At 40.8% G+C, this 16,415-nt stretch overlaps 1 protein-coding gene across 1 annotated transcript; it reads right to left on the reverse strand.

The window, feature by feature from the left end:
• Window positions 1–628: 628 nt before the first annotated feature.
• On the reverse strand, window positions 629–9,174 carry LOC134616968 (zinc finger protein 260-like). The gene is made up of 4 exons (XM_063462103.1): window positions 8,933–9,174; window positions 8,115–8,330; window positions 5,867–6,094; window positions 629–1,983 (listed from the first exon to the last, which is right to left on the reverse strand). The coding sequence occupies exons 1-4, from the start codon at window positions 9,093–9,095 to the stop codon at window positions 803–805; spliced, it is 1,788 nt and encodes a 595-aa protein (XP_063318173.1). The 5' UTR covers window positions 9,096–9,174; the 3' UTR covers window positions 629–802.
• Window positions 9,175–16,415: the final 7,241 nt, after the last annotated feature.

The following is a 16,415-nucleotide window of genomic DNA, read 5'->3' on the forward strand; positions in this document are numbered from 1 at the left end:
AATAAGTGTATAAATGTCATTTAAAAAGAACAAACCCAATGGGAGTTGTGGCAGGGTGCAAGCGAACAGTTAATGGAACCGGTCCTTTAAACACCTTCAAACTGTGAACTTCAGAGAGAAAACTGATTTTAATAAAGGCTACCTCCACATGTACACGGGCAGTTTTTTAAAACAGTGATTTGTCTGAGTTTGTTTTTAAGAAATAGCTCTGACCACATGAAGACACAGAAGAATATCTCAAGCACTGTCAGGACCATGCCTTAAGCAACATTGTGGCGGAGGTGGACTCTGGCTCAGCTGCAGGGGAGGGGTAGTGCAGTGAGCTCAAGGGGCAGTGCGAGGGGGGTGGCAAGGAAAGGTGCACACGATGAACTAATGTTTCTCCCCTTTTTATAGTGAAGTCGGAGAGCAGAAGGAAAGACAGCTGGAAAGCTGATGGACCTAGGTGCTGAACCTGGAGAACAATAAACCAGTGTTGAAATCAATAAAGACTGTTAAATAAACATGGAACAGTGTGTCGGGTTGCGGTCCTTTCTAAAAACATGAAGAAATGTCAACCAATCAAAAGCCTACAAATAATAAAACAATGACTTTAGAAAAAAGTGATGAAGGCGAACAGAGGACAAACTCATTTTTTCAAATGCTTTTTTTAATCCACACGTAAACAAAAACTGAGCTTTAGAAAATCTTCACCTCTCATTTAAGGTGGATGAAAAGCAATGACACATAGAAAAAGCTATGTTTACCAAATGTACACGTGCATGTAGCGAGAGACACCATTAACATTTTCTAAGAATGAAACTTAGCATGTAGCATCGTTTTTCATATGCATTTTCAACTGTACCGAAGAACTGAAACTTTTTCCACATGTGCTACAACAATAAGGTTTTTCACCTGTGTGGCCTCTCATGTGTCTTATCAAGCTTGAGATATGGATAAAGCCTTTCCCACAGCCTCTGCAACAGTGTGGTTTCTCACCTGTATGACTTTTTATGTGACTTGCAAAATTTGCTGCGTCGCTAAATCTTTTCCTACAGGTGCTACAGTAATATGGCTTCTCACCCGTGTGAATTCGCATGTGTCTATTCAAATTTGTTTTTAAATGAAATCTTTTCCCACAAGTGATACAGGAATGTTGTTTTTCACCTGTATGAAAATCCATATGCATTTTCCAATACGCCTTCCACTTAAATCTTTTCCCACACGTGCTACAAGAATATGGCGTTTCACCTGTGTGAATTCGCATGTGTCTATTCAGGTATGTCTTCTGACCAAAACCTTTTCCACAAATGCCACAAGAATGCAGCTTCTCACCCGGGTGAATTCGCATGTGTCTATTCAAATTTGTGTCTAGATGAAATCTTTTTCCACATGTGCTACAGGAATATCGTTTTTCACTTGTATGATATTCCAGGTGCATTTTCAAATATTCCTTCCGATTAAATCTTTTCCCACAGGTGCTACAAGAATGTGGTTTTTCACCTGTGTGAATTCGCATGTGTCTTGTCAAGTCTGACTTCCAACTAAATCTTTTCCCACAGTAACTACAAGAATGTGGCTTCTCACCTGTGTGAATTTGCATATGTCGTTTCAAGTTTCCCGTCCTATTAAATGTTTTTCCACAGGTGCTACACGAATGTACTTTCTTGGAATTTTTAACCATGAGGTCTGCTATGATTTGATTCAAATTATTTCTGTGTAAGTCATTGTCCTTGCTTTCGCACTGATTTGTGTCAGGAGAGTTGTGAGAAAGGAGCTGGACACTGCTTGGTTCTGGTTCCCTGTAGTCACTTTCTTCACGAGAAGGAAAAGTTTCAGTCTCCTGCTTTCGTTCAAGCGGTTTACCCTCTTCAGTGGTACTGAGTTCCTCGTGTTCCTCTTTAATCTGTGAAGGATCCACCTGGTCCAGACTGGAGTTCGTCTGGTTGCAGACGTGCTGATATGTGAGCCCCTCCTCGTCCTTACAGTCATGTTGTGGAAAATCTGAAAGGACAGATCAAAAAACACACATTTGAGAAATTACAAGGTAACCTTAACCATTAGCAGGTCTCCACATGATAAGCATGTTATTCAGATATACCAGTGAAAGGCATGTTGTGGAGAGAAACTATTTTGCTGACTCAGTGAAAACCATTTTGGCTGCTCATTTACAAACTATATGAAAAAACACTCTTCTTCTGTAATCAAGTTAAGTTTAGAATCATATATTTCAGAAAGCCGAATATAAATATTTACCATACTTAACCCAAGCCGAAATCTGTTTGAATATTTTTTCCCTTCCCTTATTTTTTCCCTGCAGAGCAAACCTCAAATTCTTGAAAACCGGCAGAACAAAATCTACACCCAAACTTTGTTGGGTGTAGATTTTATCGGAGAAGTGGGTGGACATTTTAAACTTAAACTGACACTCACTTAACCCTAGAACACTATCGCAGGGTGATTTTCACCTGAGCAAATACATTTACATGATTTCCCTCTCCTGCAGCTGTTAGTGTGTCGAGGAGATTGTGCCTTCACCAGGGAAGTCTCAAATGTCCCAGGAATGGGTGTATCAAAGACCAGCTTTCCAGCATCTTTTTTTTTTTTAGGAATTTTTTGTTCTTGAATTCCAGATTTTTCTGTAATTTTGGAGCATTACTTTAGCATCCCCCCCATGACAATTTTTTCATTTTGTTAGACATGGCACAGTTGAAAGTAAAAGCTGACCACTCTGATTTGTCATGTGTTTGATATATTTTGATGACAAGTACTTTTAGTTGGTCATATTATATCGGGTAAAAATCACCCAGCGTTAGTGATTGTGTTACTATTTATAGCGATAGTGTTCTAGGGTTAAACTGACTTCTTACTTTCGCCTCAGTTTCTACATCAGTTAATAGTGGAAATCTAATTTTTGTAAACGCAACAATCACCTATCAGGGGAGATTTCAAAATAGCACAAAAAAAATCAGAGGTAAAAAAAATATTACTGTGTTGTACTTTCTGTGATATTAGGTGACTGTTGAGTCTTTGTTTAAGAGTAATCTATTTATATGTGTATGTAATCTCAGTGCTATCTAAAATCGGTTCAACTGACTTAAACTCTTGCCTTGAACATCTCACATGTGTTTCACCAAGATTTTTGCTCCTGTTCAAAACCTTATGCTCATCCCCAAAATGTCACATGAAAACTTTCTGCGTAAAACTGATATCAGACCATCTACCTCTTTCTTCTAGCTCCTCCACGGTTATCAACCTGCCTCCATGTGCTCCCAACAGAGAAGATGCCATAACCGACAACACAACACTGTGTGTTTGTGGTGGGGATTAGGGCTGAAAGATTCATATATTTATAACAGAAACAATCAAATATCAAAACTGTGCAAGAACAAAGATCAAAGAAAACATAAACAGATCACCAAGGATGAGAAAATAAAGGTGATTTGTAACAAAACAAACAAAATGTAGGAGAAAACAAAATACTTGATATATAAAGGCTTGTATTAAAGGTTAAACGGCAGAAAGCATTTAAATGTTTATTTAAAAATTAGTCAAAACCTTTACATGACACCTACTGCAGTATTTTTTTTATTTAGATTAACCATAAATTGCCTGAGCAGGCAATCAATAGGATTAGGCTGCTGGGGGCTTCCCATGATGCCTGAGTGTTTCTTCTTCACTCACCTCTTTTTGCTCTGTGTGTTTATACTATACCACTATCACATTTTATAGAATTTAACTCTGGCACTCTCTGCTTTCCTCCCCCTCCACTCATCTCCAACTGGTTGCAGCAGATAGCCGCCCCTCCCCAAGTCTGCTGGAGGTTTCTTCCTGCTAAAAGGTTGCTTTTCCTCAAAATTGCTCTTGGAGACTTTAAAAAAGCCAATGTGAGTCAGGAACTTCCCAAATATAAACAGTATATTACATACCCGACCAGAGAGGAGAGGACATTGAATCACAGTTACAGCACGATTAGTGAAGCCTATCACGCTGTGCCATGTGCTGCACTCGGACTTTCTGACCACGTCATGGTCATTCTGATGCCCGTGTACAGACAGAGGCTGAAGCTCTCCAAACCTGTTGTGAGGACTAAAAAAATGTGGAGCAACGAGGCTGTGGAGGAGAGTCGCACGGCTTGGAATCTACAGACTGGGACACATTGAGGGCTACTTCTAAAGGCTGGGATGAGTTTATGGACACTGTCACCTCCCATATCCACTTCTGCAAGGACAGCATTGTGCCAGGGTAAGTTTTAATAATGGCAAATCCTGGTTTACTCCTAAACTCAACCAGCTGTGGCTAGAAAAGAGAAAGGCGTTCAGTAGTGGGGACAGAGACTGCTACAGAGAGGCCAAGTACAGGTTCAGAACAGAAGTGGACATTGCTAAACACCAGCACTCTGAGAAGATGCAGCAGCAGATCTTTCCCGTCGTGTGGACAGCGAACCCGGAGCCTTTTTGAAAACGATGACACATTTTAGTCATGTGGTGCAGTCATGTGACCAATTAAACTATGATAGCGGAGCGCATTGTACAGCAGTTGTTTTGTTTGCTCTCAAGCCCTATTAAAGATTAATATCAGTCTGTACATGCTCCAGATAGCTTTTCTTTAAATTCTTTAATTCTCACTCGCTTTTGCAACTTTGGACTTTTGTGTTACTCGCAGCAACAACTCCACCTCATTGTTAGTCCATTTAAAAAACTCGGTGCTTTTCCTCAACATTTTGCCACGACGTTTCAAAGAGCTGGAAAGTAAATAAACGGCAGACAGAAATGAGGTTGGTTGAATCGTCTTGTGTTTCACGCATGCGCAGTACTGGAACGTAAGCGTTTTTGGCCGTTTCAATGTGGACACACAACTCTGTGAAAACGACCGAAAACGATAGCGTGGACGCGGAGCATTTTCAAACCAAAACGCTGTTTTCAAATTTATCTGGGCTAGTGTGGACGTAGCCTAAGAGCCTGAATGCCCGGAAAGCTCCCGCCACAGACTGTGTGTCTCCTGCCACTCTCAGACACTGTGCAAATGAGCTGGCCCCTGTTTTCTGGCATTTTGAATTCCTCACTGCAGGCATGTCATGTGCCTACTTGCTTCAAGTCCTCCACCATAATCCCTGTCCCCAAGAAACAAAGGATCACTGGACTAAATGTCTACAGACCTGTGGCTCTGGCATCTGTGGTCATGAAGTCTTTTGAGCGCCTGGTTCTATCCTAACTCAAGACCCTCACGGCCCCCCTTCTGGACCCCCTGCAATTTGCATACAGAGCCAACAGGTCTGTAGACGGTGCTTTCAACATGGCTCTACACTTCATCCTGCAGCATATCTTGACTCCCCGGGAAATCTACGCCAGGATCCTGTTTGTGCACTTCAGCTCTGCCTTCAACACCATCCTTTCAGACCTTCTCCAAGGCAAGCTTTCCCTTAGATCCCATCTGCCGGTGGATCACTGACTTCCTGATGGCCAGGAAGCAACATGTGAGGCTGGGGAAGAATGTCTTGGACTCCTGGATCATCAGCACCGGCTCCCCTCAGGTCTGCGTTCTTTCTCCTCTGCTCTTCTTCCTGTACACTAACTGCTGCACCTCCACCCACCAGTCTGTCAAGCTGATTAAGTTTGCAGATGACACCACCGTTATTGGACTCATCTCAGACGGGGACGAGTCTGCCTACAGGATGGAGGCTGAACGTCTGGTGTCCTGGTGCAGCCGCAACAACCTGGTGCTGAACGCCCCGGAGGACAGTGGAGATTATTGTGTACTTTAGGAAGCGCACACCCAAATTTGGGTGCACCTAACTTTTGTGCTTATGGACCTAAAAGAAAAGTTAGGCACACCAGTGCACTGTGGCAAAAAGTTAGTCTAGAGCCCTGATTAAAGTTTTGCATACCTATTCTTTGCAACTTTACTTCAGGGTTCCACATGATGCCCAGCTCCTGCCCAGTTAGGACGATGACATCTTTGGTTTTTGGCTTCAGTGAAAGCTGCTCTCTTTCCTGATTGAGGGAGATTTCCTCTTGTTCCTCTTTAGTCTGTGGAGGCTCTGGGTCCTGCTGGTCCAGACTGGAGCTCCTCTTCTGGTCACAGACCTGCTGGTCATCCAGAACTTCATCTTCAACTTAAGGACACAATAAAATAGTGACTAATGTCATGACAAGAAAATGTTGGTCATGTCATAATCAATATTCTGACCCTGAGTCTCCCTAAGCTTTAGCAACTTGACCTACTTCTTATATTTAACAAACCAAACATTTCACATTCTGCTTGCTTGTAAGCGAAGAGAGAGTCAATGTAATGGATGTCTGGTGGGAAGGAGTTCCAGAGGCCCACAATAACAGTGGAAATTTAATCAAAGAGATCTCAGGAAAAATCTCTTGGGAACACCGCATTGGAAATGAGAATTCTTGGGAATTTACATTTTATGACTTGGTTGAACCGACAGGAGCCAGAGAGAAAATATTTAAACCAGTTTAAGAGTTTGTCAGTGATTCTAACAGAGGCTAAACTGTCGAGAAGGGTGTTAGAGAGTGTTAAAGGCTGCTCTTAGATCAAGAAGGATGAAAGGGGTCACCATCCAGAATCAACCTTGTGTTTTCACAGGACTCTTACATTCTTGAAGACTGCCAAAAAAATCCCCATTCATTCAGAGTCATTTATTCATCGAGTCATTTTGTTAACCCTGCAGCTGTCCACCTGGGGTCTAATTTTTATGACTGCCAGTGATTAGCACACAATATAAAAAAAACAGAAAAAACATACAAAACCACACAAACAAATTAACAGCAGGATGATCTGAATATGATCATGAAAGCTAATCTTTTAATATTTTACTAATAACTATACACTCACTGGTCATTTTATTAGGTACACATTGCTAGTACTAGATTGGAGCCCCTTTTGTCCTCATAACTGACTTAATTCTTTGTGCAGATTCAGCAAAGTGCTGGAAATATTCCTCAGATATTTTGGTTTATATTAACCCGAGAGCTTCACACAGCTGCTGCATATCTGTCATCTTCACATCCATGATGCAAATCTTGTGTTCTACCACATCCCAAAGGTGCTCTATGAGGTTGAGAGCTGGTGACCTCCTAAGTACAGTGAACTCACTGTCATTTTAAGGTAATGGTGTTGTAACCCATTATACTAATCAATTGTGGTATCCCATCTGCTTCAAGATTCAACATGTTATGTGTATTCAGAGATGCTCTTTTACATATCTTAGGTGTAAAATGTGCTTATTGGACTTAATGTTGCCTTCCAGTCAGGTCGAAGCAGTCTGTTCATTCTCCTCTGACATCAACAAGGAGTTTTCACCCAAAGAACTGCCCTCACTAGATTTTTTATTTTTCGGACTACTCTCTGTAAATAATACAGATGTTCATGCTGGAAAATTTCAGCAGATCAGCAATTTCTAAAACACTCAGCGGAGCCAGTCTGTCACAAACACCCACACCGCGATCAAAGTGATTTAAATCAGGCCACACTTTGAACTTCAGCAGGTCATCTTGATCACATCTACATGCCGAAATTCATTGACTGCTGCAATGTAATAGGCTGATTACATTTTGGATTAAAGAGTAGCTGAATGGGTGTAAGTGTGTTCACAAAAATTTAACTGCATACATTTTACTGTGGTATAAAAAATACTGTAGATCAAAGCATTTATTGAATACTATTGAATACTAAGTTACACTGTGAGCATGTCTCTCAGATATGTGAGTGATATTTAAGGTGTTTTAAATATTCTCTCTCATGCGCTGAACAGCAAAGAATTCTGTTCATATGCAGAAAGTCATCATTTACGAGGCGTACAAATCGCTAGTCCAACTTGGTCCTTGTGGCCAATAATGCACATTTTTCATTGCCTCAACGTTTTTCCTACATTCTGCGTACAGAACAACATGACTTAAATCTATATGCAGGAAATAATATATAGATTTAAAACCCAGTTTTTATTTTACTGTACTAACACAAAACATGTCTTCAGTGAGGTATTATGCCAGGCGGAAATGCACACCGCCTGTCTTTGTGAACTCTTTTCATGAGGAGTTAACTCCGATATCATCATGTGATGTTTTTATATGAGTCATATTCATTTCTGAATTATGAAATCTGTATATTGCAGTTTTGCATACCTGTTGTGGTCAGCTTTACTCCAGGTTTACACAACAAATCCAGCTCTTCCCTTGTCCAGACATGAATGCCTTCAGCCTCCTGCTTCAGTTCAAGCTGCTCTCCTTCCTCACTGCTGCAGATTTCCTCCTGTTCCTCTCTAGTCTGTGGAGGCTCTGGGTCCTGCTGGTTGAGACTGGAGCTCCTCTCCTGGTCACAGACCTGCTGCTCATCCAGACCTTTGTGTTCAACAAAGGGACACAAGAAAATAGTGACAATAGTCACCTATTGAGAATTAAGTTTATGGTTTCATGGATTCTTCCATTCTTGCAGACTTTGCCAGAGAAACGTTTACTCATAGTCATTTGTTGATTGGGTGAGGTTGTTAACCCTGCAGCTGTACAACTGTGGTCCAATTTTTAGATGTGACTGCCAGTGATTACCACACAATGTAAAAAAAACATACAAACAAATGAACAACAGGATGACCTGAATATGATAATGAAAACCCAAAGTATTTTAAGAAGGCAGGTATATGTTAATGCTAATTTTCTAATATTTTACTAATCAATATACACTCAGTGGTCACTTTATTAGGTACACAATGCTAGTTATGTGTATTCAGAGATGCTCTTCTGCATATCTTAGTTGAAAAAAGTCATTATTGGACCTACTGTTGCCTTCCTGTGAACTAACAGCAGGTCATCTTGATCACGTCTACATGCCGAAATGCATTGACTGCTGTCATGTAATTGGCTGATTACATTAAAAACTATTGTAAATCAACGCATTAATTTATTACTAATGACAGAAATCCCCACACCTCCACAGGTTTACACACCGGTATTGTGTGACTTTATCCCGGGTCTGATATCCAGCAGTCTAAGCTGACTGATCTCCTCCTCATAGCGGACGATCGTTTTTTCAAACTCTGAGAAGATTTGTTCTGCAGCAGAAGTTAATCTCTCCTTGATAAACTCTCTCAGATACTGAACTGAATACATTATTGCTACAACAACCGATACATTCAAAATAAATTCTTCAAACAAAACTGGATCACGATGCAAGCTCTCAGTGGCGTCATTTCCGCTATTCTTCTTCTATTGAACTTCCGGTAGACTGGAAGTATCAAAGGCGCATTGCTGCCCTCATCAGGTCAGTCCAACAAAAATCAAGTCCTGACATAAAGTCTGGTACTTTCCAGAAAATAATTTATGGTTTCAAATGACCAATTCATTGTGCATAAGGTTTCTTTCTGCAGACCATCAAACCATGCTTAACCCTTTCTGACTTACATGCCTCACACTGTTGCTTTATTTTCATCACAGCAGCAGTAAAGTAGGAATGCTTTGTTGATAGAAAGATGAAAAAAATTTAAACATTTAAAGTCCCCCCCCCCCTTTGTTTACAATTTTTTGAGATTTTTAATGTGTTCAGGTTAAACCGTAGCTGCGTGATGTTACTGTGTGCCTGCTGTTTTCATCAACAGTCTTGTTCTGTTTTAAACACTCAGATTCTCTTAGCCTAGGTTGATATTTTTGCCATGCGGTTATAAGTGATATCCTGGAATAAAGAAAGAAGAAAATTCATTGATTAAAGTTTGATTTAATGGAAAAATCCTTAGTTTTTTCCAACATATAACATAACAAAAAATGATGTCCTCATTGATTATAATCATAACTATAATTATTTACAATCTGTTTGATAAAGGAGTGTCTCCTGATTTCTCTGTTAAGTCCATGAAGTGGAAGTGAAATAACAACATACAAATACATTAATATGAATATTCTACATACATTTAGAGCACAGAAATTTACATTTTCATGTGGAGAAGGATTTTTGTAATTAAAAAGATCACAAGCAGTGTTAGCCTCCACGGCCAAACAGACATAAGAGTTCCACCTAAAGCACTCAAAAACACCCATAATGTCTGACTGACAGTTGATGTATGTGCACAATATAAAACCTTCATGAATTAGAGTGTTGTTTCTTTCTTCAAACTGAAATAGACAATGTGTGGTTGTTCACACTACAAATAAAATGTGACAGCAAACGCTCTCTAGTGTGAACGGTTCACGGCCCTCAAAGCGGCCTGCATGTGCAAAAGAAGACGTCACACACAACGCGCTCTGTTTACGGAAGTAAAAATGGCGGCTACAGAGCTAGTAGGTGTTCTTGCAGCAGTATATCAATTTCTGCACAGTCGTAACCGACAGAATTTTGACAAATTAAATAGAGAAAGAAGGACACTGAGAAAAAAAGAGAGACTGTGCTTTAACAATGGCCTTGTTTGGAGCAGTGGCTGCTACCTCCGTGCAGAGGTATATATGGACACGGAGTCGGAACCAGGAGTGGTGGGGTTGGTTTGTCTTCTCCGGTGCTGATAATTGGCTTCTGTCTTTTGTCAGTGACGTAAAAGACGGATTTAATGTGACATGACCATTCAAACAGCAGTCCTTTCTAAAACATCAGATATGTATCGGATTCAGTACCAAATATGAAAGTGACCTAGGTCAGATTTGAAAATATCAAATTTGTGCTGTTCAAACTGTCATACCATGATTGGATATAGGGTCAAAGAAGCCTGATTTGATGTGCTTTTGCCTGCAGGGTGAACATAGCCTTAGTCCATATCCATGTCGATTCCCTGCTCTGCTGATATTCTTGTACGCAATTGCTCCCTCTCTCCACCTCCCTGTAGACACGTCCAGTCAGTGTCACAAAACGGCCAGAGGCCAAGTACCAAAACTGAACCCACGTGCAGAGAACCAAAGCGGAGGCTGAGAAAATGTTTTAACAGTGTTTTATTAACCAGCACAAGGATAAAGTTTACAATGGCACTCGACTAAAGGCTTGATAAACAGGGCGTGGGGTCTTGGCTCAGAGAGAGAGGAGTAAAAGCAGAGTGACGGGTCCAAGAAAGCAACGGGAGCTGGACTGGTGATTAGGTACCCACTGGAAGAGAGGAGAGCAGCCAGTGAGTTAAAATGGTAGCCAGTGAGGAGTTCTGGAGAGAGTGGAGGCTATGAATTTCTTTGTCTTACTGTGCAGGTGGGAGATGAAGCGTTGAAGGAGAGGTGTTGTGGTCCAGGTGGGATTAGTGGTGTGTGTCAGCTGTCCTGAGTGTTAAAGGTTTCGTGGTAGTGTGAGGGCAGGCAGGTGAGGCAAGGACATAATTCCAAAAAGCAGGCAGGTGAACCAGATTTCCAGGATGAGTTGTTCAGCACTGTGGAATATCCAGGAGCAACTAGAACACAAGGTAGGTAAAGCACTTGAGAATTACTGGCATGAAGCGTGAGGCCTGGTTACCAACATAGGGTTGTTGGTGAACTGGTGAGGAAGCAGCGTCAGGAAGGAGCTTAAATCTCCAGCCTAATTGCCTCAATCAGCTCCAGGTGAGGGAGGCTGCAGGCCTTGCCCATGGCTGGATACCAGGGAAGCTCAGACATCCAGTGGAATTTTACAGCCACACACCCAGACCATGACAGTCAGACTCTCTCTACTAAATATTGGACGTCAGATAGATGTGCAGATCATGTTTATATTGGGTCTGTCACTCCATGAAAAATTCTCTGGACATCTGTAGACATTTGAACTTGGTCGACAATTTTGACGTCCAACCATGACCCAACCTGGATGCCAATGTTCAAAATTTGAACGTCATTTGAACTGGATAATTTCTTTCGGACATCATGTGGATGTTTATGACAAGTGCTGTTTATTTACATGATTAATAAATGTGACATTTATTTTATTTATAATATAAACATTGTTGTTATCAACATGATACATATGAATATAGGTTATTTGTAAATAAACAGGATTTATTATGTGTTAGCCTATTGATTTATTCAATAAACGTTTTTTGTTTTGTTTGTTAGTTTACATTTTCCTGTTTTTCTTTAATCGATTTAATAATAATTCTTTGTAACCAGGTTAAAAATGTAATTTATTAAAATGTGTTGATATAATAAAACACTGAAATCCATGTTAAAATATAAAATAATAACGGTTAAAGTCTTTAGAAAAATTTTGATATTCCTTTTAAAAGGAGTACAATGTGTTTTTTATGTTTGAAAGAGCATTTGCATTATATATGGTCAGTGTTGGGAAGGTTACTTTTAAAATGTATTCCATTACAGAATACCGAATACATGCCCCAAAATGTATTTTGTAACGTATTCCGTTACGTTACACAATGAGGGTAACGTATTCTGAATACTTTGGATTACTTAATATATTATCATGCTGTTTACAACTACGTGAATGTACTATTGCTGTGATTTATTACTGTTACTGAAGGTCCGCGGCTCCGAACCGTAGTAAAGGGACATCTGGCTAATACGTCGGGTTCCATGTCGGGCTCGTAGCCGAAAACTAGCTTTACTTTGTTGTCTGGGTCAACTTTGCTAGCGAGAGACAGAGAGAGGCGTTGAAAGGCTGCTCCAACGGAACTTATTTTTTCTGGAGGAAAACACGAACACAGTGTACAGTCGAGTCTTAATAGCTTACTTACAACTGGGCTCGTCAGGCACTCTTCTTGGCTGCAGTGGTTATTATTATATTTACATGCTTCCAGCTCCCGTTTTTGCTCCGTGGCAGCTCGGACTTTTCCTTTCTCTCCCTCCCTCGCTCACAGACACATAACGTGTATGGTAGTCCATTCTCCCTGCAGCACGGACTACACTGCCCATGAGGCTACATTCTTTAGAGCTATGCCTGTAGCATTCTGCCTTTTAGCTTAGCACAACAACAACAACAACAACAACAACAACAAAGCGCTCTCTCACCCAGGAAACACGCAGAGAGAGAGAGCGTCACCCTGTAACCATGGCAACCGTAACGCTGCCGCCTGGAACAACAGAGCGTAGCTGTCAAACAAACCCAAACAGTCCTGACCCGCGACAATATGAAACAGGAAAGTACCGCCGTGTAATCCATTTATTTCAACAAAGTAACTGTATTCTGAATACCACCTTTTTAAACGGTAACTGTAACGGAATACAGTTACTCATATTTTGTATTCTAAATACGTAATGGCGGTACATGTATTCCGTTACTCCCCAACACTGTATATGGTTCTGTCCTGGTTCTGGGTCTTTTGATCCAGCATTTTGGGTTTTATGCCTTTTTGTATTATTATGTTCTCCAGGTTTCCCTATTTAGTTCTTGTCTGTTTAGGTTCCTTCCATGTCTGTGCCTTCCCCACTATGGTGGTTATAGTGTCGTGTCTTCAGTGTTTGAGTCTATCATATCCCCTGTGTTTAAGTCTTCCTCATCCTTTGTGTGTCTCAGTGATGGCTTTGTCTCTCTTCGTGTCTCTCTCACTCCGTTTGTGTTTTGTCTCCTCTTCTTGTTTACAGGTTACCCTTTGTGCGTCATTCCATCTGTCATGTGTGTTAATTTCGCCTTTGTCTTTTCTTTGTATGTTTTTTTTTACCAGCCTAAATAAACAACTCCCTTTTTGTTAAGTTCAGTCCTACCTCTTGTGCGTCTGCTTTTGGGTCCACAACTCACTGGCCACTCGGCCATGAGAGTCTGTAGACTCACTGAGTGCTGACAGTGAGGAGTATCCTTGACCATCTCCACCCTATTATCAGGCCAGATCAGGATCCCCTTTAGTTTGCTTACCAGCCATGCTTCAGACCTGAGGACGCAATCATCTACATGCTCAGTCGTGTCTATGCCTATCTGGGCCAGCCGGCGAGCACTGTGATTGTGACTTTCTGATGACTCCTCGGTGGTTGGATGCATCAGTGAGAGTGATGAGACAGAGTACCAGGCTGTGGTTTTTACAAATCTTTTGTGGCCAGTGCCATCCTCTATGCCAGCGGTCCCCAACCTTTTTTGTGCCACGGACCGGTTTATGCCCGACAATATTTTCACGGACCGGCCTTTAAGGTGTCGCGGATAAATACAACAAAATAAAACTAGTACCGGTACCGAAAAAAAGATTTATTCATAACACACGTGAAAAGACCCAGGAAAACCGAGTTAACGATAAAAACGATAACAAAATAACGCTGAAAACCGATAAAAACCCTGAAAACCATACATTTCACACCTGAGCCTCAACTCTCGCGGCCCGGTACCAAATGACTCACGGACCGGTACCGGTCCGAGGCCCGGGGGTTGGGGACCGCTGCTCTATGCTATAGCACGCAAGGGCAGCAGGTTGAGACATGGAAAGTAGGATGAATGCGAAGAACTCTAGGCAATTTAAGTTTAATGGCTAGTGGGTTGATAAAGTTAATAAAGTTGAAAGAAAGTTAATAAAGTTAATAAAGTTACGTTGAAACCAAGCACACCATTGTTTTTCTTCTGACATTACCAATAAGTTTGATGTGTCACATGGCCCTCTTCCTATTGAAAAAACAAAAGTTGTATCCAAGATGGCCGACTTCTAAATGGCCACCATGGTCACCACCAGTGTTGGGAAGGTTTAAAATGTATTCCATTACAGAATACCGAATACATGCCCCAAAATGTATTCTGTAACGTATTCCGTTACGTTACTCAATGAGGGTAACGTATTCTGAATACTTTGGATTACTTAATATATTATCATGCTGTTTACAACTACGTGAATGTACTATTGCTGTGATTTATTACTGTTACTGAAGGTCCGCGGCTCCGAACCGTAGTAAAGGGACATCTGGCTAATACCTCAGGTTCGTGTCGGGCTCGTAGCTGAAAACTAGCTTTACTTTGTTGTCTGGGTCAACTTTGCTTGCCAGAGACAGAGAGAGGCGTTGAAAGGCTGCTCCAGGAACTTATTTTTTCTGGAGGAAAACACGAACACAGTGTACAGTTGAGTCTTAATAGCTTACTTACAAATGGGCTCCTCAGGCACTCTTCTTGGCTGCAGTGGTTATTATTATATTTACATGCTTCCAGCTCCCGTTTTTGCTCCGTGACAGCTCGGACTTTTCCTTTCTCTCCCTCCCTCGCTCACAGACACATAACGTGTATGGTAGTCCATTCTCGCTGCAGCACGGACTACACTGCCCATGAGGCTACATTCTTTAGGGCCATGCCTGTAGCATTCTGCCTTTTAGCTTAGCACAACAACAACAACAAAAAAGCGCTCTCTCACCCAGGAAACACACAGAGAGAGAGCGTCACCCTGTAACCATGGCAACCGTAACGCTGCCGCCTGGAACAACAGAACATAGCTGTCAAACAAACCCAAACAGTCCTGACCCGCGACAATATGAAACAGGAAAGTACCGCCGTGTAATCCATTTATTTCAACAAAGTAACTGTATTCTGAATACCACCTTTTTAAACGGTAACTGTAACGGAATACAGTTACTCATATTTTGTGTTCTAAATACGTAACGGCGGTACATGTATTCCGTTACTCCCCAACACTGGTCACCACCCATCTTGAGGATTTTGCCCCCTCACATATATACTAATGTGCCACAAACAGGACTTTAACATCACCAACCATTCCCATTTTATTACGGTGTATCCATATAAATGGCCCATCCTGTAGTTTCAATTTCAAAAGGGCCTATGTAACGGGGTGCGTACTTGCATGACAGTGCTTTGACTTCGTTAATACCTGGGAGCAATGTTCCCTCTAATTTTTCATGTGTCTGAGCGAACACACAAACTCCCTGAGCGAACCCTTGGACCACTGTGAGCGACATCAGACGTGTGCACTGTGGTCACGCCAGCATCTAATCCATCCAAGTTACATGGTTTATTAAAATAATCAAATTACAGCATTTACATTTATGTTAGACTACTTTTAATTAACTGCTTTAGCCCACTTATAAATGAAAATTTAAAAAATCTTGTTCATGACCTGTGTAGTATGTTAACACTATTGGAAGTAAAAATAACTTGAACTCCGATTTTGAAAACACAACTTTCTTTTTTTCTTTTTTTTATAAAGCTCTGACTTGTATTATGAGTCTGTGGTCTGGGAGAGAGTCCTGTAACTCTCTATCTGAAAAATACAGTATATAATGACCAATGTTGGGCAATTAATTATATAGTTACTTCTTCAAAAACGTTACTGAGTTTTGCAAACAACAAAGTTTTTTGCAGCTATTTTTTTTAATGCAGCCAAGGCGTTTTTAAATAAACATTTCATCATCATCATCATCATCATCGTTTATTTATATAGCACTTTAAAAACACACAAGGCTGACCAAAGTGCTGAACAATAGAAACATAATAGATACCATAAGAATAATAAATACGATAAAATAATAAACATAGCGAAAACAATAAAATATAAGTAAATACAAGTCAGTCAACCACTGAGTCAAAAGCTAGTGAATAAAAAAAGTTCAACTGTAAAGTGAAAA

The sequence above is a fragment of the Pelmatolapia mariae genome, linkage group LG18 (assembly GCF_036321145.2).
Source record: "Pelmatolapia mariae isolate MD_Pm_ZW linkage group LG18, Pm_UMD_F_2, whole genome shotgun sequence".
Lineage (NCBI taxonomy): Eukaryota > Metazoa > Chordata > Actinopteri > Cichliformes > Cichlidae > Pelmatolapia > Pelmatolapia mariae.